We start from the raw sequence: 23,763 nt of genomic DNA on the forward strand, positions 1-23,763 counted from the left end.
GGAGAACCACAAGCCCCAAAACAAAGCAAATTAAGTAAATTTTAATTATTGCAACAGGAATGGGCTGCTGTGACAGCAGAACAATGTCAGAAGCTGGTGGAGAGCATGCCAAGACGCATGGCTGCAGTCATCAGAAACATTAAAATGAAAAAGAAATTGGAGAAAACAAGGATGGTCTAATAACTTTTTCCATGACCGTATAGACACATACAGGACCGTCTCAGAAAATTAGAATATTGTGATAAAGTCCTTTATTTTCTGTAATGCAACTAAAAACATGAAAATGTCACACATTCTGGATTCATTACACATCAACTGAAATATGGACAGCCTTTTATTGTTTTAATATTGCTGATTATGGCATACAGCTTAAGAAAACTCAAAAATCCTATCTCAAATTATTAGAATATCTAGGCTAACTAGGCTAACCAGTAGGCTAACCAATCACTTGAATTGTCTAATTAACTCGAAACACCTGCAAGGGTTTCCTGAGCCTTTAAAAACACTCAGCTTGGTTCAGTAAACTAAATCACAAGTATGGGGAAGACTGCTGACCTGACTGCTGTCCAGAGGACCATCATTGACACCCTCCATCAGGAGGGTAAGACACAAAAAGAAATTTCTAAAAGAGCAGGCTGTTCACAGAGTGCAGTTTCAAAGCACATTAACAAAAAGTCTGTTGGAAGGAGGAAATGTGGCAGGAAACGCTGTACAACCAAGAGAGATGATCGCAGCCTTAACAGCATTGTGAAGAAGAGCCGCTTCCAGAATTTGGGGGAGCTTCAAAAACAGTGGACTGAAGCTGGAGTCCAGGTATCAAAAGCCACTGTTCACAGACGTGTCCGGGAAATGGGCTACAATAGCCGTATTCCCATGGTCAAGCCACTCCTGAACTCAAGACAACGGAAGAAGCGTCTGACTTGGCTATGGAAAAGAAGCACTGGACAGTTGCAGATTGGTCCAAAGTCCTCTTTTCAGACGAAAGCAAGTTTTGTTTTTCATTTGGAAGTCAAGGCGCCAGAGTCTGGAGGAAGGCTGGACAGAAGCAAAATGCAAGTTGCTTGAAATCCAGTGTGAAGTTCCCACAGTCAGTGATGGTTTGGGGAGCCATGTCAGCTGCTGGTGTTGGTCCACTGTGTTTCATCAAGTCCAGAGTCAATGCAACTGTATACCAAGAGATTTTAGAGCACTACATGCTTCCGTCTGCTGAACAGCTCTATGGAGATGATGATTTCATCTTCCAGCATGATCTGGCACCTGCCCACAGTGCCAAAACCACCTGTAAATGGTGTGCTGACCATGGCATTACTATCCTTGATTGGCCTGCCAACTCCCCTGACCTGAACCCCATAGAGAATTTGTGGGGTATTGTGAAGAAGAAGATGAAAGACACCAGACCCACCAATGCAAATGAGCTAAAGGCCGCTATTGAAGCATCCTGGGCATCCGTAACACCGCAGCAATGCCACAGGCTGATTGCCTCCATGCCACACCGCACTGATGCAGTAATCCGTGCAAAAGGATTCCCAACCAAGTACTGAGTGCATTAATTGACATTTTCAAATGTTTGATTTTGTTTTGCTGTTATACATTTTTTTTTTACTTGGTCTGAGGAAATATTCTAATTTTTCGAGATAGGATTTTTGAGTTTTCTTAAGCTGTATGCCATAATCAGCAATATTAAAACAATAAAAGGCTGTCCATATTTCAGTTGATGTGTAATGAATCTAGAATGTGTGACATTTTCATGTTTTTAGTTGCATTACAGAAAATAAAGGACTTCATCACGATATTCTAATTTTCTGAGACGGTCCTGTACAGTATATAGGCATATATTTTCATACCCTATCGTTCTATCCAGAGCACTGGTGGTTATTGTATGCGCTTCATGAAACAATGGTGATAACATTTTACTTTTTGATGAAAATACTGCAGCTTCCAAACAGTCTTTTCCCTCTTTATCTCTGCTGGAGGAAAAAGGTACTTTTTTATTTATTTGGCCCGTTGGCCTGGGTAATTGTAATTCATGTACATAACTATATTACGTAATGTTTAAGTGTTAGCATGAAGCACTGAGCCAAAGACATTTATATTCCTACGTATAACATCCTGTAAACTCCCAAAGATTTTAGTCAGTGTGACATTTCACATCAGTTGAAAGAAGCTTTCAAAAAGACAACAACACTATTTCCCTTGTTTATTATCAGCAATTAGTCAAATACATATAAACAAATAGTAGGAAAAGGACAGAATTCGTCAGTGACTTTGTTTTTCACAAGGTTATCAGTATCGCTTTTAACACACTCCATTCACACCCCCACTTTTTCTTTTTTTTTTTCTTTTTGCGCAACATCTTGTGCGGTAAAAAAGGAAACACATTATGGTACATGAACAATAAATTAAAAAAGAAATATTTAGCACTTTATTTACAACTCATATTCCAAGAAATATAAAATAAACATTCCATTAACTTACTAGCAACAAACTTCACAGAATATTAAAGTGCCACTCTCTGGCAATGATATGATGTCTCATACTAATAAACAATAAACTGTTCATGTTGGGTATGACTGGACCTTTAGCTTACTTCAGGTAGAACTGCATCGTCTCAAAATACTTGCATACAATGATTCCTCCTGAATGGAATTTTTAGCAATAGAAAAGCTTCTGGAAAGGACTTTACAGCATCCTCGGACACTAAAAGTCCCTCAGAGTGTTACAGTTGTTTAAGGGCTGAAAGCCTTTTAAGACAGGGAGACACTGGTAGGGTTTCTCTGGGATACATGGCTGAAGAGTTCACTTAGATGAATGTCATTAAACACTTGAGTGGGTAACTAAAGCCTGTCAGACAGAATGTAATCCTTCAAGCTTTTCTGTAGCTGTGAACAGGGAGGAACCTCACTCAGGAATGTCTGCAGAGAAGCGTTTGTTTTCTGCTGTCCTATAGCATACAAGATTAGACTGGATTTGAGGTCAGTGTAAATTGATTGATCTCACAGAGACTTGTTGGGTGAATAATAACAGATTAATAACTTAAATCAATAACTGCAGACTTGATGGACTGTTGTATTAAAATACATATATATGAATTAAAAAATTCTGAATGACTCACTGACATTTGTAACCAAAAATCTGATGGTTTATAAAGGAGCATTAGTAAAATACCAATAATAAAATTATTACTTGTAATTTATGAACCCTTTATAGAAGGTGCCATCTAAGAAAGTGGAATGAAAGTCCGAATTCTGGTTGGACCTTGGGCCTGATCTTTGAAGGTGGGTCTTTTGGAGAACATGAAGAACATAAAGGTCAGGCTGAACCTCTTCAAATGAGATGGTCTAGTATTCCCTCATTGTGAGGGTGGAGGGTGGAGGGTGGAGGGTGGAAGGGTGTGTCACAGACCAGAACTGATGGTGCACTCCTTCTCAAAAAATGTTAAGTTTACCACCCTGAGGGTGCCTTCACACGGCAGCAAAGTATAAATACCAGGAATACAGGCCTGTGGGTTCCATAATTGGCAAGGTTACAGTGAGACACTGCACTCAACTAGAGCCAAAGCATCAGTTCACATACCCTGTGATTAACAATGTATTCATCAAATTTTTCCTCCAAATTTGTGAAAAAGTAAGCTACATTTACAGTATCTACCAAATTTGGAGAAGCCTTTGGAACAGTAGAGGCTCATCCAGTCAATCAGACTCACTAAATTCTGGTTATGTAAGACATGCTGTGCGACCACGTCAGAAATCATATTTCCCATCTTCCTCCTTAGAGGAGGAAAATGGATGGCTGGCTGTACGAGGTGTTCGGCCATCCAACAAGCGGTTCTGACAGGCGCTTTCAAGGCCCAAGTATGCTTCAAGCTTCGTGCTTGTCAGGCTGTCAGGCAAAATTTCTGAGACTCCATTTTCAGTGTTGGAATTGGGGAAGCTGTGTCCCACCATTCTTGTAACTTTCCAAAATTGACAATCCATCAACCACCCCCATTTTATCCAGCAATTATCAGGTGTGTGGACATTTGAACCTCTCTCTCAGCTCTCTTTCATTCTTCATACAACTATTTCTGTTGCTTGTGGTTATGCCATTGTTCTGAAGTTTGTCTGTGCTCATATGCTATGTGCTTTTTTACGTGCATATTTTGTTGTAATGTTTTTTGTGTGTTTTTTATTTTTTCATGTACCATGAACCTGTCAGGGACTGCAGAAGAAAATTAGCCTGTATGGCTAAATCTGGCACATGGACTTGATGGACCCAAGTGTTAACTAATGTGCATTTTCCCTTCTTAAATAAAATAAACATACTTCCATGTGTACAACCAGCTGCAACACCATAACTATTTGAAGATGTGTGCTGTCATCCCCAACAATCATGGCTACACTACAAAGACATGCAAAATAGTTCCATGAGTTCTTAAAGATACATGGAGGAGGCAGTGGGATGCAGCCAGGAGGCAAAGACAGCAAGCTTTTCACCCTCGCTTAGAGTGTGGTCCTTCAGAACGTGCAGGTTCAAACACTTTTGTCTTTAGACGTGATCTAACTTGTTCGTTGTAGTTAGTTTGAAGCATAGTGAGACCTTTACAAAATCAAGGAATGCAGAAGGCATTGACACAGAACAAAATAATTTGGAGATGTAACTCAGATTCAAAGAAGTCTGAATTCTTTAATCTCTGGCTAGTGATGCCCTTCACAGTCTGATATATTTCTGAGACTTTGAACTCATTATTTTAACAGACTTCCAAGATTAATCTCCAAACTCAAATATCACAGGCGTTTATTCATCTGAACACTTGAAGCCAAGTGTCAATATTAAATTATACTCCATCTTCTGGTCTTGTTAGCACTTTTCTTCTTCTCATATCATAGGGTCGAAAAGGGTTTCATAAATGGAAGGGTTTCTATGGATCTCCTGCAGTCTGAGTTGATAATAATAACGTGTATCAATAATTTACAAAAGAGATCATGATCTTAAGCCACAGTCAAAAAAACGAGAAAGGAAGTCAGGCAGAGTTTGAGACGTGTAGCTGTACATACTAGAAAGGGTAAAGTCGAAAACACAGAAAAAATCCTATTTACATTGCGTCCCATCATATCACACATAAGAGGTAATAGAAGAAAAATTTCAACAAACATTGGTGAGTTCTGTTTGCAAAAAAGTCTACTTTTTTACATTTCTAGCACAAGACTGTACACCATCTTGTATTCAGAGAGGCAGTTTCCTATGGCATAAGCTAGACATACAGTAAGTACATATCATGCTGCACTAATATAGTGCAAAATTATGCCTGAAAAATCAAAGGGAGAGGCAGGCAGAAGTGATGGTGACTCTGGGAATTACATATTTGCTGTCTGGTTTTATCTTTGCTGTCGAGATGAACCTAGGCCACAATAACACAGATGAATTTGAATGTACGTAATTTCCTAAAGAGACGATCCCACTGATTTGTGCTTTTAGAGCAAAATCAGAGTTTTTGGGTGACCCTCTCCAAAGACTGGTTTGGATGTTACTGGCAGTATGAAATGGCAGAGAAGCAAAGGCAGACTTCGAGAAGAAGATAAAGAATTCATGAAGGCTCTTGTGAAACAAAGTATCAAAATCGACATTAAAAAAGAGAATGGGAACATAAAGGCTGCTAATGACATGGATTCAGTGTCTTGATCTTTGAGGTTTCGCTTTCTGTCAGAATCATCTTCCCAGGGTGTCCACCTGTAGGTTGAACAATGCCCAGCGTCAGCCCTGACATCAAGGAGTTTCTATAGAAACCCTGTGTGTCCTGCAGTAGGACAAATGTCTGTAGGTAAACGTGGTCGGCGGGAAGACTCCTACATGTCGGCGTCTCCGTCATAGGCCAGAGTCAGCGGCTTCAGTCTGTTATTCATCTGTCGCCGTTGCGGCCTCTTTGGCTTTTTGCTAAAAACGAACAAACAAACAGGGAATCAGTGCTTAGAGAATGTCGCCACAACTGTTCAACCATAGTAAATATAAGCTTGTTCAGAGTGAAAGAATAAAGCAATGAACTATAGATCACAGTTGAGCTGACACACGGTCAGTCAATTCTACCAGCTACTGATTCTGTCTGTGACACTGGTACACAGCACACTCAGATCAGCTTGACGACTCTATGAGTGAGATGAGTTAACGGTTCATTCTCCTAAAAATGTAACACTAAGGTCACTGCTAAAGCTGCATGTCTTTGGACTGTGGAGGAAACCCACAGACACTGGGAGAGCTTGGATTCAAATCCAGGAGCCTGTTGCTGCATCCGCATCAAGTTTTCATTTTCATACTGGAGAAAAACAAATCCAAATTCAATCAAGAACAGTTTGGAATGCTTTGCAAAAATGTCAGCACCAAGTTTCTGAGATTAAGCATAAATGGCATTTAATTTACAAATGCTGTGAATTTGTTCCTTGGGAGTGCTACACAGCAGTCAGTGTAAACAGGCAATACAATGATTAAATGATTTTTAGGAATCTAAAGCTTAAGTACAAGTTAGCTGTCATCTATACTTCAAATACACAGAAAAATTGTAGACAAAGCCACTTGAGGAATAAACATATACTGTACACATGTAAATGAAACCTGTGAACAATATTTGACATTATTTTGTATAATATATAATACAATATGTGGATGGATGACCAGAAGATGGCAGCAGAGGAAACATTACCATTACAACTCGCCTACTGGCTGGCAGATTCACAGGCTGTTAAAGCCTTTTATATCCTGTTTTTTGAATAGTGGAAATTGCTCAGGGCGACCCACCACCACACAGTGGTAGTAATATTAGCAGATTTAGTACAGTCCTATGAGCAGCAGTATTGGCAGTTGCAGTTGTTCGTGTATTAGTGTTAGATATAGTTGCAGTAACAATGACTTTCAGTGAATATGCATGCTGCTTTAGAAGCTTATGCAGCCAGACAAGGATTCAAACTAGGGAGGAAAGACTGAACATATGCCTTTATTCTTATTTGTTAGGGCAAATAACAAATGTATGTACTTATTACCTACTAATGTCACTAAATATCCGGTACTTGTAGCTTTAGCCCAATTAGCGTTTAAATGAAAAGTTCGATGCTTTAGGAAATTAGCTTATTTAAAGAGCAAAGCGATAAAGTGCACTCTGCTGTTTGTATTTACAGTAAAAGCCTGCAGTTGTGTGGTGAGTTTGAGAGAAGCTGGACTGCTCACCTCCAGAGAGTCATCCACTGAAATGACTGAACAGGCACTGGAGGTGTTAGGGCACAAATGAATGTCAGGCGAAGTGAGTAACAGGAGGGTGAGATGAGGCCTGACTAAGTGATGAGAGTTTCAAAGGGAGGTGGTGGGGGTGGCAGTGGCTGTTGCTGTTGCTGCTGCTGCTGCTGCTGCTGCTGCTGCTGCTGCTGCTGCTGATGCTGCTGTGGTGGTTGTGATCCTGGAGGCTGTTGGACCAGTGCCTCATATTGCTGCTGCTGCTCCTGTTGCTGCTCTCTGAGTTGGCTGTGCCGGTGTAACTCGTCTTGCTCTAGTTTCTGGCATGCAGGGCAGGTGTAAGGCACAGTGTAGCTGTTTGGGTCCATCCAGTAAACCCCATCTGAGGGGGACTTGGATCTCGACTTGCAGCAAAGGCAACAACCACAATAACTGAGTAGGGAGTATGAGAGTGAAGGTGGAAACAGAAAAACAAGAAATGAAAGTGACAAATGATGAGGGAGAAATGAAAAATAAGAAAACTGAAAAAATGAATCAACATAAGCAGTGATGTAATGGAGGTTAAATCTCTGAACCCACCATGATGAGCAGGAACAGTTTGCTTCATTTTGGGGCTCTCAAAGTTTAATCTCAGGGCCTAAAAGAGTTCTAGATTACAGCATCAGATTGATGCTGGAAGCCTACAGGACTAAAGTCTAGGTCTAATATTTATCACTGTAAGAAATAATAAAGGATCAAAGCAGAGCTGATGAAATGAAAACTGAAGGGATTAATGTGGTGCTCTAAAATTCCTCATTAGATAAAATAAGTTTGCTTTTATAAATATCTTCATTATACTTGTATGTCATATATCATTCAGGTGTGCATTGGTGTCAACATGTATTATTCTGCTAGAGCACTGTACTGATCAGAGAATTCACCTGCTCCACTCTCCTCGAGCAGCAAGATTTAATGTGAACCTTTTGCCTCCTCTTCATGACTCAGTGTTAGTTCCATGGATGCATGAAAACACTCTGCGTGATTATGAAGCTCATCAAAACCACTGGAACAACAGTGAGCTCAGTCTCTAAAGCACTGACTGGACAAAATGATTCTGTGGGCATACCAGCATTGCCAGTTCATGACAGGCGCCATTTCTGAAAGCAAAATGTCACTATTACCCTGGACTCTGAGGTTACTAACCCTGAAACTCAGAGTTAAGCTTACATGTGGAATGAAAAAAAGCCATCATCAATAGAGTTCTAATACTATGATTCGCCATGGCATCAAGTCACTAAAGAGCACAGCTGATATCTTAATCCAGGCGAACTGATATGAATACGTGCCAATGCAGACACGAGCAGAGACACAGCAGCAGCAGAACAGCCGCAGTGTTGGAGTGGAGAAAGAGTCAAAAAGCTACCACTATTTCATTCATCATCTATGTGTATGTGTTACACTGGATTTAAGTGTATTTATTAACCTGTAACCTGACAAAATGCAGGTAGCAGCAACTGAAGATCAAAAAAAATGGATGAAACATAGACGTACTTAACTTTTGGACAAATGGTTGACCCAGTAATAATGACTTTGGTGAGCTGCAGTTGAAAAGGTGTCTATGTTCAAACTGAGTGTACATTTTTAGACATTTATGTTACATTTGAAAATCTTGCTCAGCAACATCAAATGACTGTATTTCATTGTGTGCATATTTAAACATAGTCATTGAAATGCTGTAAAAACACAGTTTATGCTGCCTATATTTAAAAAAATCACTTTGAAACTACATTTTGTCCAGTTTTACAATCTTAAAGCCCTTTCAGCTGGACTTCAATATCCTGTCAGAAATATTCACATAACGTCCAACATGATATAATATGATTGTTCACTGATCAGTGTCTTATGTGCTTAAAGCTTCACAGAGACTTACAGATAGATGTATAGATCTTCTGATGGTGCTGATGATGAACTCATGAAGTGCAGAGATGACTGTCTCTGTCCTTACACTGATCACAGACTGCTCATAAGAGCGCTCATGATAAAGATAGTCCTTTGGTAACAAACTAATATCTAACTGGGATTACGAGGTTTCTAAAGATGTACACTTCAGCAACTGAACGCTTTGCGATATGTGCCTCGATGTGGACTGTGTGAATGAGAATTGTGAAATTGTTGCATCTTGCCAAAATTTTGACTGAAATCTCAACAAGTTCATCAATTTCATTATACTTTCATCAGCTGTGTTTTGTCACTTTTTTGAGAGTTCTCCACTTAAAATCTGTGAAATTAAAGTGGAGATATCCACTGAAAGAGAAGCAGAGTTCTGCTTTTGTTACCCCTCAGCCATGTTTCATTTAGGTCTTTTATAATCTCCGTTACTTCACTGACTGTAGGTGAGTGACGGCATGAATGTTAACTAATGTGATGATAGAAACAACACATGGCAGGGACACACAGTAATAATATGGAAGTGCTGGTACGTTACCATGCTAAGTAAGTCATGGAGATTATAAAGACGAGCAGAACAAATGCTCCTGCTGCTACTCCGTACACCCAGGTCTTCAGCTTCCCATCTGCACAGAGAATCACACACACACACACACACACACACACACACACACACACACACACACACACACACACACACACACACACACACACACACACACACACACACACACACACACACTGTCAGGATATACGTTTCATTCCCTCGTCTAAGCTGAGGGGGGCAGCAGAGTTACACATAGAGCACAGGAGGACTTAGGCCACATTTTTCTGTCACACTTCAGTTCTGTGGGGAAATAATTATTGGTCACTGAATCATCAATGTAACACGAAGATACACAGATCGACATGCAGAGCCTTTAACACCAGAGAACAGGACAGAATGGAAGGAGAAGTGTTTGTGTTAAATGTGTTATTGCACTGCAACACCTCCATCTGTAAATACACTGTGATAAGCGAGTGTTGATGAGAACAGCTAAAAATATGCACCGTCACATGTAGAGTCTGTAAATCCAGCTTGTGGTGTATAAACTGTAAATGTACATAACAGTCTTTATTCTCTCTTAAGCCAAACATGTTATGCTGTACTAGCACTATCCTTCCCCTTTTCTCTTCTCCTTGTTCCAGCCTCCATCCCTTGCTCCTTCTTCCTCTTTTCCCTTCTTCCTGTTTTTTCTTCCCTTTCCCCTTTCAACTAGTCTTTCCTCCTTTTTCCTTTATTACTGTTTCCTTCCTTTCCTTCTCTTTTGTATTTCTTGCTGTTTTAATCCATTTCCTTGTCTTTTGCTGATTTTATATTTTTCTTTTTCTCTTCATTCCTTCTCCATTCCCATATTACTTTTTCCTCTTTTCCTGTATTCTTGCTTAGTTTCCTCATTAATTCCTTGTCCCTTTCTTCATTTTTTTTGCTGTTTGTGTTCCTTCATCCTTTTATTTGTTTGCTGCCCACTCTTTCTTGACTCTATTACATCAAATACATAATACATACATTCTGTTTAGCTGTTGCTTAATAAAAATAAAATAATAAATAAAATAAATAAATAAAAATTGCAAGAATCATGCAAATTCTACATTTACGCAGAAGCAATAAGAAACAACACTCAGAACTGAAATCCTTTGGTCTTTCCATCATTCATCATTTTCTCTTCCCTCCTTTTCTGTCATCCCTTTGTTTCTCCGCCTATTAATACCACTCCCTCCACTCTTTCTTTTACAGCTTAGTAAGCAGTAGTTTTGTGCTCTCAGCAATTACACACATTTCCTCCAGAAAATGCATGAATATATTTTAGTTTTTTACAGTTTTGAAATAATTTTCTTTGACTCAGTACTGTTTCACTTTTCACATTCTGATGATTTGCTGAAGAAACCATCATAAGTCTTCATATTTTGCTTCATCATGTCATTCAACATGATGAAAACAGAAGCTCCAGGAGCCAGGTGTCACAGACTGTGTTGAGGTGTGTTACCTGGGCCGAAGGGCTGCAGGAACCAGGTGCGTCCCGCCCTGCCTGGTGTGCTGGCTTCAGGCTGGGTGGGGTTGAAGGCTCGGATGGTCTTGACATCAGCCTTGTTGTCACCTGCAGTGGGGATCTCCAGCACCGGAATGACTGTGCACTGGTCCAGCAGGCCGTCAGATGTCATCACTTCAGTGTAGCCCTCCTCACAGCCACAGACTCCCGCCTGACACAGGAAGGAGGAACACAAAGGTTTGTGGAGACCTTAAGAGGTAAAACTTCTTCATATTTCCCAATAAGCAGGCGTACAACAGCCCCACTGGCAGCTCTGTTCGGCTACTTGGACACAATGCTAAGAGCTCTCTGGTAATGACAGCATGTTAACAAACTCACAGGGACAATATTAACATTTACAAATTAGCACTAAACACAAAGTACAGCTGAGACAACGGGAGTTTGCTCCTATGTGGTCATAAAGCAAAGCTTTGGAAACATTGTTTGACCTCCTGATACTGTATCACAAAAGGTATTACAATCCTTCCTGGAGGGAACATGAAAGTCTGTGCCAAATTTCATGACAATCCATGTTGAGACACCAGTCTGAACCATGGGGAACTGAACAACTGACCAACATTAACACCCCTTGACTGACACTGCCAGGTGACAACAACAACAACAACAAAGAAGAAAATATCAGAGAAAAGTCTGAAAAAATAACCATTACTAGTGTTGCACAAAGGGTTTTTTTGTGTTTATCTCCTTTTGTATCTTACTGATGGCCGTGATTTGGATTACTTCATTTTTGAAGGGTTTTTTTGTCATGGCCACTAAACAAACATAAATGGTCAGGAAATAAAGAAAATCCGCCTACATAAACAAGAATGGATGAAGAGGCACCACAGGGGGGAAGAAAAGATTATGAAGAAAATCTTAAGTAACTTGTCGACACTCTGCCCAATCAGCTCTTGATTCTCAAACCCTCTGCTGATTAACATCTGTCAATCTATCTTCCTACTCCTTGAAAGCCATTCTCCTTTATTTTCATCGGTATGTCTGCTCTTAACAAAATGGGTTGCTGTGACCCTAATCTCAAGCTTATCTCCTCTTATGCTTTTCTTAATTTTTCCACCAGTTCCCAAAATTTTCCTCCTTTGTTCTAGCGTATAGATGTAGTTGTTTTCTTGATGAAGCTCATGGAGGGGTGATAAGTTGATGACAACAACTCCTGCAGGAAGCTGTCGCTGCAGGTTTGAGACTGGCTCTTTATTTTGTGTATTATGACAACAGCTTGAGCAACAGTCAAATTGATTAGAAGCATTTTGAGATGAATTTGTAAACTGTATTTAACATACAATATTGCTTGCAGTAGTTACATTTGCTGAGTTACTTTATATAATTTAAAAATCATTTCATACTACACAACTGATGTCATACAGGGATACAAGGTCATTCCAGTTGGCGAGATGTGCAACTGGAGCAAAAGGTCGCAATAATTAACAGAAGTTACACACACTGTATATGTGTATCTACTGTTTCTGTCCCTGGTTTTCTGATGCACTCTCAATGAATGTCATTGACTTGTTTTCAAGGTGTTCCAACTACAACTACATCCTGATTTGGTGAACATAAATACCAAAACTGAAACTGACATGGCATCGGGGGCAGCTCACACAAGAGACATGTCTCAGAACTAGACTATCCAACTTGACTGTTCTTCATGGGTTCTCTCGACACCAGTAATCAGGACCTGGCCTGGGCAGTCCAAGTCTGATTGGGTACTGTCATGACTCTCAGGTCTCAGGCAGATGAAGAGTGTAAACTGAAAAGTGCAGGAAAAAGGCGTGCAAAGCTTCAAGCTTGGGTTGGCTTCAGGTTTTGTTATTTTCAAATGTAATTCATCAAGAAATTTCTCTCAATCTCTTTCTTGTCATTTATTGTTTTTTGTGAGAAAGTCTTTCTTTTTTTCTAAAGCAAGCACATCACTTCATCTTTGAGAAAAGAATAACAAAACTTCACATTTGATCTTAAAGGTGTAGATCCAGGCCAGGTCCAAGTTTCATTTTAACCTGTCTGTTTGGGTTGACTGTATTTTAGCTCATATCTGAGCGTCCTCAGCTCCCCTTCCAGTGTCCGATATTGAATGTCCATAGGTTTTCCATGGGACCATTTAGGATCCAGTCAAACATTTTTGGATCCTTGAAGACCTCTCTTTGATTGGTATAAGTATGGATTCTGTGCCAGAGCAAGGTCTAACATCTCAAGAATTTGTCTTGGACAGCTAAAATCATGGAAATAGTCATGTAGACTACATTTGACTTTATAAACTGTCTTTTGCAAGGGTGTTTAGAATCACACTCTTATCCCCTAGGATTGTCTGGTATTTAAAAAAGGGCCCCTGATCTGCTGGTAAACAATGTACAAAGCAGCATTGGTGTTGTTTGTGTTAATACTGAAATTAAATACATCTCTAAATACAGAATCAGAAGCATAAAGCACCTTTGATAAAGCTATGATTTAGCTGTACCATCTCATTGTAAAATCAACTCAGTAACACAACTGCAGTCTGATGTTGCACTCTGTTTTGTCAGACAGGGTGTGTATTTGATTGTGTAGGGCAGTGTGTGTGTGCAGGGAAAGCACCCCTCCTCCACATCACTCTCTCTAACATCTCTCTCTCATCCCTGACTTTATTCATCACCCTGCAGGGGTCCCCAGCTCACCAACAATCTCTGGAGGATAATCGGCCTCAGAAATCCCTGACGTTCTAACAGTTGCTGCATATGTCCTACAGCAGCTAGAGCTCGAAATGAAGGAATGATCATTACACGTCTCCTTAGTGGCAAACAAAACAAAAGAAGTGTGGTCAGTACTGTGTTTTTATATATATATATATATATAAATAAACAGGGCTGCATGGCTGCATGGTGGTGGCGCAGCAGGTAGTGCGCGTGCCTCACAGCAAGAAGGTCGCAGATTCGATTTCTGGGTCGGGCCTTTCTGTATGAAGCTTGCATGTTCTTCCCGTGCATGCGTGGGTTCTCTCCGGGTACTCCGGCTTCCTCCCACAGACCAAAAACATGCTCATTAGGTTGATTGGTGACTCTAAATTGCCCCTAGGTGTGAGTGTGAGTGTGAATGGTGTGTGTATGTGCCCTGCGATCGGCTGGCGACTGGTCCAGGGTGCACCCCGCCTCTCGCCCGTTGACAGCCGAGATAGGCTCCGGCCCCTCTGCAACCCCGAAAGGGATAAGCAGCATAGAAAATGGATGGATGGATGGATATATATAAACCTACCCACACTTCACTCGTCCTCCAGACATCTCGAGCTTCTATCTAGCAACCACGTCTCTGAATCATGGAACCACATGCGAAAACAAACACACACTGTGGTACATGGTGCCTTGTGGCCTATATTTGCACTGTAAAATCATGTATTTTAAGAATTCACAGTATAAGTGCCAATACGATAATTCAGACTTGGTACGAAAACCATAACAGTCCTTTTTTTCATGTCTGAGTTTGACTCCAAGTCTGAGGCCATGGTTCTCTGCTGGAAAATGATGGATTGCATCCTTTGGGTTGGGAATGAGCTACTGTCCTAAACGAAGGAGCTCAAGTATCTTGAGGTCTTCTTTGCAAGTGACGTTAAAATGGAGCATGAGACAGACAGCCAGATTGGTGCAGCATCAGCAGTATGGAGGTGCTGTACCAGACCATTGTGGTGAAGAGAGAGCTGAGCCGGAAGGTTAAGCTTTCAATTTACCAGTTGATCTACATTCCAACCCTCACCTATGGGCGCAGGTTTGAGTAGTGACTGAAAGAACGAGATCACAGATACAAGCTGCTTTTTTCCTCCCTAGGGTGGCTGGGCTTATCCTTGGAGATAGGGTGAAGAGCTCAGACATCTGGAAGGAGTTTAGAGTAAAGCCACTGCCCCCTCACACTGAAAGGAGCAAGTTGAGGTGGTTTGGGCATCTGAACAGGATGGGTGCCTTCCCTTGGAGTTTTTCCAGGTATGTCCAACTGGTAGAAGACCCCAGGACAGACCCAGAACATGCTGGAGGGATTATACAGGATTATATTGGCTGCAACGGAATGAGTGGATGGAGTTTAACCCTCCCGTTGTCTTTGCGGTCAAATCTGATCGATTGACAATTTCTCTCTCTAAATTATGTAGTTAATTTCATCTGTTTGTTATAACATTCCTTGACTTTGTTCACACATGGCATCTGAACACGTAGACGGAATTTTTTATCTTTATTTTTTTTTTCAATTTTTAATGTTTTGTTGAACTTATGTACAGACTTGGTCTTCCTGGTCTTTGACCGGTCATTAGGCTTAAAACTTTCCTTTTTGATAAAGCTTATAGTTAGGGCTGGCTCAGGCTGGTCCTGGACCAGCCTCTAGTTATGCTGCTATAGGATTAGACTGTCGGGGGACCTCCAAAGATACACCGGGCTCCTCTGTCTTTCTCTCCCTCTCCATCTGCACGCTTTCATGTCCTACCACGGCGTGTTACTAACTTAGCTCCTTCCCCGGATTCTCTGTGCTTTGTCGTCTTGCAGGTTCCCATGGACAGTGGCTGAATCTGGATTGTGGATTTCAGCTGCATCTCCTGCCTTGGCCCTGCCTGACATCCACTGCAACTGCTACTACTGTTATTACATCCACTGTCACTGTGACTGCATGTCTGTCTCTCTGTCTCTGTCTCTCTCTCTCTCTCTCTCTCTCTCTGACTGCATTTCTGTCTATCTCTCTCTGTCTGTCTCACTCTCCCTCTCTTGCTCTTCCTCTCTTACCCAACCAGTTGAGGCAGATGGCCGCCCACCCAGAGTCTGACCCAGAGTTTCTTTTACCATGACACTGACGAGGAGGGGAGAGGGGAGGAAAATGACATTGAAGATGCTTTCGAAGACGAGGTGTCAGAAGATGAAGATGACAAAGAATATGATCCAGACGGAGAGATCACTGATGCGAACATTCCAGTGATGAAGAGGATGCTCCTGCAGTGGTTACGTTTCAGTCAAAGAATGGGACTGTGTCCTGGTGTTAATCCCCACCTGAGAGGTCAGCTGTCAGCAGAAAATGTCATCAAGAAGACTCCAGGGTCAAGGTATGCCATATCCTGGCTGGATAACGTAAAGTTCTGCTTCGAACTGTTCCAGACAGAGGAACTCCAAACAATAGTCATGAACATGACCAACTTGGAGAAGAGATGGGTGTACAAAGATGCCTGGGACGAGGTAGATGGAATGGACATTCAAGCCTACGTGGGTATCTCGATTCTGTCCAGTGTCTACAGATCCAACAATGAATCCACCGTCAGCTTGTGGCATAAAGAGTCTGTTAGTAAGTAGGAGACTGCAATCTTCTGAGTCACAATGCCCCTGAAGACTTTTCACTGTCCTGGGTGTTTGACATTTTGACGACCAGGCGCAAGAGAGTTAGAGATGTTCAAGCATCAGAAGCAAGAGCCACCAGGAAGAGGAAGAGGTGCAAACTGTGTGCACCAAGAGATGCCAGAACCAGCCTTGTGTGCCACAAATGTAGAGTATCTATTTGAAAGGCACATGCCAAAATCACAACACACACGTGACGTGATAGAGTGTGAAGATTTTATGTTCATTTTTTCAAAAGGACCCAGAGAAACAGAGAATAAGATTTGTTTTTTGCTTGGGCTTGATTTTGTTCATATGCTTTTGTTCTCTACTATATCAGTTCTGATAGGGACCATGGTATTTTGTGTCACTAATCATTTTCAATGGTTTCAAAACAAAAGTCTTTGTTAGACATTAAAACTGGGTAATCTATGAAAAATAGTACAATATATCTAATCTATTCTGATATATATACAGTATAATGCTCGTTGACCACAAATTGGCATGGGTGGGTGTGCGTGGTGGGTCAATGCCAGGCCATAAATAGCAAATGGAAGTTCAAAACTGGTATTGTTCACAAGAATTTGAGTTGATGAAAAGATATTTATATTCATGGATTTATAATCAGCTTGAAGGGAATGGTCAATTTTGACCGGGAAGACAAAAGTAGTTAAAAGAAAACAAAGACAGCAGGAGGGTTAAGAGATATAAACATTTTCTTTTACACATTTTTCATGCACTAAAATACACCAGACTCACTGCACAAGTGTTGTTCTATAGATAGATAGATAGATAGATAGATAGATAGATAGATAGATAGATAGATAGATAGATAGATAGATAGATAGATAGATAGATAGATAGATTTCTGCAAAAAATATAACTCCCCACTTACTGAGAAATTTGAGCATGTTTCTTCACCACTGTTTGCAGCCAGGGGTTTCTCATTTATAGAGTATTATTCATTGCATTAGAAATTCTGTGAAATAATTTATCAGGTTTTCCAAACACAAGCTTTTGTTGTTCACAGAGTTTCTTTTAGGAAGAACCAAGGTTAAGAATCTGATTAAGTATTCTTGGTCAATTTTTGATACTTTGCCATTCTTGATTCTATAGACACATTTCAGTACCAAAAAAACATTGAGGTTTGAGTTCACAGAGTTGTAAAAGATAAGCAGAGGAGAATTGTTCTTGCCACACCCTCAGGTTTGACTAAAATGATTAGTTTGAAAATGTAAATGGCAGATACTGACTGTTTGTCCTGCAAGTGGCAAGGCTACAAGTGATGATGTTCACTGGTTGGTCTGTCCATCCACGCATTTAACACATTGGTACAGAACAAATGTCATAAAATATTCTATAGATATTTATAGGATTAATTCTGTTTTCAGTGACTTCATGACCTGTCCTCAACATCATCAGCAACAGTAACATCATCAGGCTTTCCTTGTGCAATCTGAATATAATAAGTACTGTGCCATTCCTGTTCCCTGGAGGAACTGTGCTGCCAGCTTTCTTTACATGCCAGCGGTTTTGACACATTTAGCTTTAGACAGCAGTGGTTTAACCATTCAGTAACATTGGTGATTACATTAGTTAAGATTGAGGTAGCTTGGCTTTTCGTATTGGCGTGTACATATACTTGTGTCATCAGTGTACATATGAGTTTCTATCTTGGGGCACATCTTGGCAGATCATTGAAGTGGTCAGAGTATGCTGAGGTTTAGGAAATAAAAGTACTTGGCTATGTTTAGAAAAAGATCATGGGTTAAGAAAAGCATGTTATGTATGTGATGTAAAATAACTACCTCGTAATTTAAAATAAGTCAATGAATAATAAACGTAAATATGGGTTGTGATAACGTACCTGCAAAGTCAACCTATATGATTGTTTTTCTGGTGAGGACAAGCTTGTCTTTTGATTTGATGAACACCGATTCAACAAACCCTGTAAAAATTATGTACTATTATTGAAGAAACCCAACCTAGACAGTAATGCACTGACCAACTATAGGCCGGTATCTAACCTTCCATTCATCAGTAAGATACTGGAAAAGATCGATTCAGTGCAAATTAACTCATATCTTAAAGAAAATAACATCCTGGAAGATTTTTAGTGATTCTTTAGAACAAGCCACATCACTGAAACTGCTAAAATAATCAGTAACATCTGATTAAATTCTGATGAAAATAAGGTCTCAGTTATTGTCCTCTTAGACCAAAGTGCAACATTTACTACCACTGACCATCTTAATCAATCGTCTTTAACAATTGGTTGGTCTTTCTGACTGTGTGTTAAACAGCCCAAACACACACAGACACACACACACACACACACACAGACACAGACAGACACACACACACACACACACACACACACACACACACACACACACACACACACACACACACACACCTACACACACACACACACACACACACACACACACACACACACACACACACACACACACACACACACACACACACACACACACACACACACACACACACACACAAAAAAAAGTTTAATAATCTGGGGTGATGATCAATGCCTTCATTTAAAACTCAGTACCCAGACCAAATAGCTGGGAGAGACCCTCCTTGACAAACATCACCTGAATGACTGAGACCCCCAGGTATTTAACCTCTGTGGGGTCGTTATCGCTATCATTGATAACAAATGAGTCATTATTGCTCCTGGCTGTGTAATGGTGTAGGAGTCGCTGGAGTCACCTGAGGCAAGGTGTGAATAACAGTTATTTGAGTAGTCACATGAGGCCAACTGTGAATAGTTGTTAAATCCCCTGAGAAGGGATTAAAGGACAGCATTGTAGGTGGGATATAAGTGATGTCCTCCTCCTCTCTTGAGTGATGGATTTCTCAATTTTCTGGTTTCTCACCTGAGCCCAGGTGACTCTAATGATAACAACCCCACAGAGGTTAAAAACCTGACTCTACACCAGCCATTTAGAACTGAAGACACCCCTTGTATGAGAGGTGAAATGTTTTCAAGTTTCTACAACCAAGTCCAGTTGCCCTTGATGCCAATGACCTGAATGACTGAGAAGCTTCCCAGACATCTGCTGCTGGTTTATAGGAGGTTCCCTGAAACAGCTGAAAGAAAATCAGGGACGTAGCCATTGTCAGTTACACCCCACAGCTCACTGCCTATAGACGTCAGCTCAGCCAGCTCAATAAATATTATCTCTTCAAGATTAAGCTTTAAGATGGTACAACTTTCCTGATACAGGCCTGAAACTGTTATCTATTGTACTTTGCCTCGCACTTATGCAATGCTGCACTTTTTAAAAAATGTGGTAGTTTACTCAGTTTTATGCATTCTGTGCACTCTAATTTGAACTCTATGTTACTATACATTTTCTGTATTCTATTTTCATCCTTATGAGTTTATTTCCCATCTTTTTTTTTACATTAATTTATGTTTTTGATCCCTGATTTTATGTTCATTCTATGTATTTTATATGTGAAGTACATTTAATATGTTTGTTGTAAAGTAGTTTGAGTGCCATTTCTTGTGTGAAAGGTGCTACAGAAATAAAGCGTTATCATTCTCCCAATTTGACTATAAAAACAGGGGTTAGTGAAAATGAAAAGATCAAAATACACTCCTCCGATATGTTATCAATACCAGTCCTTCTAAAATCACACTGCACTTTGTGAATTTCCCCCATTGTGGGATAAAGTCTATCTTATCTTATCTTATCTTATCTTATCTTATCTTATCTTATCTTATCTTTAGTAGTCCACTCCAGAGGTAACAGGGAAGGGAATTACGGGTTGATTTTCAAAAACACAGGATCTTTGTTTGTTTTTAAACCAATGATGTCACTAATAGACCCTTCCTGTCTGGTAAACGCCCACATTTTGCTAACTATCCACATCTCTAATTTGAAAAACAGGTCTTCTTTTAAAAACCTTTCGCCCAAAAGCCCAAGATGAAAAAACCTTGCTGGCATCTCAGACACAGTTCTGAGATGCCAGCAAGCATCTCAGTGACAGACAACATAATGCAACTGTTTTCACAGGCTACTGATGGAAACTTCATAAAAAGCAATTGCAGAATTGAAGATGAAGTGCAATATCACATAAAAAAATACTGGAAAAATGACAACAATTTGCAAGTGCAATTTTAAAATGGCCTGTATTTACGAATAAAGAAATCTGATCTTTCATTTTGTCAGTGTCACGTCACGTGCCCTGTGACAGTCCATGGTTTTGTTCATGTCACCCAAATCAGCACAAAATTCCACCCTCCCATGAAGGATAAGCAAGTGCAGCTAATGGATGGATTTTTCATCTCAGTTTATTCTGAGCTACCCTGTTTGCAAGCTTGAAAGCTGGTTTTCTTACTGTCTCTGTTTTGCTGCATTGTGTTTCTGAAAAAACAGGAGTAGTTGTTTTTGAGCCTGCGGTGATTTAGTCCAGGTGTGTTAAGAGAGGATAATGGGAAAAGCTTAACAACACGTGGCAACACCAAGTAAGACAGATTATAATGTTTTCTTTTCTCTATTTTTTCTCTTTTCTACTCCCCCTTTTTTTTTGCCTTAAACAATCCACCTGCGCTTTCATCCCAGCAGGCAGTCTGGGACTCAATTTGGTCTTCAGCATACCTTCTCTCAGCCATATTGGAAGTCTACAGACACAGCTCCTGGCCTTTGAACTGCTGATTAATTTCAAACACGGTTGAAAGAAGTTGGACAGACATTTTTGTTTTGTGTTTTCACTGGAAAATGAATAATGCACTGTTGTAGCTGCAGTATTACATGGCACTTGAGGCAGATAGTTATGTGAAAATTAACAGTGGTTGTTTTAAATTCCCCAGTATGATACTGAACAAGCAACCGAAACCAGAACATTTTTGCTCAGATTAACTGAGCCGACTCTTTAGCCAAAGGTAAAACACTTTATGGAATCACAAAAGTTAATATTCAGAAAGAAATCTACTTGATCAAGGTGATATGTTTTTTAGTTTCCATAAGCTACCACAAGATGCCATACGATGCCCAGAAGCACCAAAAGTAGCCAACAGTCAAACAATATCAAAAGATGTGAAAATGCACCAAAACAGATTCCAAGAGACTGCAAGAAACCCCAAGGGTGTCAAAAAAAAACAAAAAAAAACAAGAAATATCAGAAGGCACTAAAAGATGGCAAAATATGTCAAGAGAAAAGAGACATTAAATGACACCGAGAGATGCAAAAAGCCAGCAAGCCACATGAAAGCCAGAAGGTGAAGCCATCTGTGAGTGTGAATGGTCCTGTTACTATGGGTGTGTCAAACCTGTTTCCCCACCCAAGGCTGAGGGACACAGTCAAGTGAGTTGTTGATTGGTTGAAGCCCACATAAATGATTTCTCCATTCTAAGGCTGGTTATCTGGCAGGAGTGCAAAGCTGCAGCACTGCGGATGTGCAAGACTGGATTTGACCCCAGATGTATGCAATATTTATCATTACTCCATCCAAACTCACCTCTGTGCACAGGGAGCGTGGCTTGGTGCAGGGTGGGTCACAGGATCGGTCAGCCATCGGCTTGGCTGTTGCTGGGCATCCACCTGTGGAACAAAGGCCAAAAGGTCAAACTCAAGTGTCAGAGGTTAACAGTTGGTGTTTCTAACACTGTAAGATGTAAGAAGCACTTTCAAACCATTGCTTGTAGTCAGTCAATAACAGAAGAAGAGAAGAGAAGAAGAAGAGACGTACTTTATTTATCACACACAACAATGCACGCTACATGCACACACGCCATGCTTATGTGAAATTATTTCTCCGTATTTGACCCATCCTCGGTAAGTCCTTCCTCCGCAGTGGACAAGAAGTGGTGGGCTGCCAGCCGACAGCGCAGCCAGGGACCCAGTTCCTTTCGTCACCATTGGTCAGGTGGTGATCTTCATGCATTTTTTTAGTAGTGGGGTTTTATGGAGGATACCTCTCGTGAACACGGGGAGAACATGCAAACTCCACACAGAAAGGCCCTTTTTTCCTCGAGATACAGGGCAGCAGGCACTGAATGCATGGTGAAAGACACGCCCCCAGCACCCCAGACGAGAATCAAACCCGGGACCTTCTAGCTGTGAGGCGACAGTGTTGCCATTGTACCACCGTGCCAATAGAGTCTTAAAAAATAAATGAAATTAAAAATTCCATGAACAGGAACAATTGTAGCCCAGTTCCCTTAACAGTTTGCTGAGGTGGAGGAGGAGAGCAGCTCTGTTTTTGTCTCTCTGAAAACACACATTTCAACCCATTGTCATTAAGACTTACTATGGGTAGCGATGATGGAACAACAATTTGATAATTAGTTCAGTTTGAAAAGAACAAAAAATGTAACTTTTACCCCCAGACTGATTCAGGCAGTTTTTTAATTCACTCATTGGTAGACACATTGCATGACGGCCGAGAATGCACAGGCATCCAGATGTGATGTGTTCTTCATGTATGTCTACAGTCGATCTATAGCATTTAGTCCAGACTATAATTTTGTTGGTCCATTCTGTACACACAACATCTATGGCATGTCTGCCTGTCCTATGAGAGGGATCCCTTCTCTGTTGCTCTTCTGGAATTTTCTTAAATTTTCATTTTTTTTGTGAAATTTTCCCTATTCCTTATAATTGAGGATCTAAGTATACAGTGTGGTGCATGCTGTACAGATTGTACAGCCCCTTGAGGCAGATTTGTGATTTGTGAAATTGGGGTATACAAATAAAATTTGACTGGAGTTGATCCTGGACCATGTCATTGGATGAGACAGTCCCAAAAGAGACTAAACGTCCAAAAAAATCTCATGTTAATCACCTTTTTTAAAGCCTAAAATGTAAAAGTGTATTCTAATGCCAGAACAGAGGCAAGAAAAACCTTTACACAATCCACTATACTATCCACACTGGATTAGGAAGGTGCTCATGCTGCTGCCACTACTGTTAAACCACAGCAAACTGTTTACCACAGTGCCATTCATTTCATTACTCAAGACAGCTATTGTACTCACCACTGTGCGCTACAGCAAAGTGTTGATTGTCATTACTGACATCTTGAAGGCATGAACATACTGTACCTTCGTTTTCATTAAAAAGGTGACATCTAAATTGCTGAGATATTTAACATTCATAGTTGAGCTCCAACTGACTCACCAGATCCCATGATCTGGGATAGCCTAGCTTTAAAAGTCCCTCATAGGAACTTTGGGCTGGGTAATACTGGTTTCCTGGTATGCAAATTACAACTG

The 23,763-nt window shown here is 40.5% G+C and overlaps 1 protein-coding gene across 1 annotated transcript in view; it reads right to left on the reverse strand.

The window, feature by feature from the left end:
* Positions 1–2,320: 2,320 nt before the first annotated feature.
* The window catches only part of thsd7aa (thrombospondin, type I, domain containing 7Aa), a 156,077-nt gene continuing 134,634 nt past the window's right edge, over positions 2,321–23,763 (reverse strand). Inside the window, exons 25-28 of the mRNA XM_070984701.1 lie at positions 22,008–22,090; positions 11,148–11,361; positions 9,659–9,746; positions 2,321–5,910 (exon numbers count right to left, since the gene is read on the reverse strand). Of these exons, the coding sequence (XP_070840802.1) occupies positions 5,823–5,910; positions 9,659–9,746; positions 11,148–11,361; positions 22,008–22,090 (473 nt within the window). The 3' untranslated portion in view covers positions 2,321–5,822. The remainder of the gene's footprint in view (positions 5,911–9,658; positions 9,747–11,147; positions 11,362–22,007; positions 22,091–23,763) is intronic.

Source organism: Chaetodon trifascialis, chromosome 17, assembly GCF_039877785.1.
Source record: "Chaetodon trifascialis isolate fChaTrf1 chromosome 17, fChaTrf1.hap1, whole genome shotgun sequence".
Classification (NCBI taxonomy): domain Eukaryota; kingdom Metazoa; phylum Chordata; class Actinopteri; order Chaetodontiformes; family Chaetodontidae; genus Chaetodon; species Chaetodon trifascialis.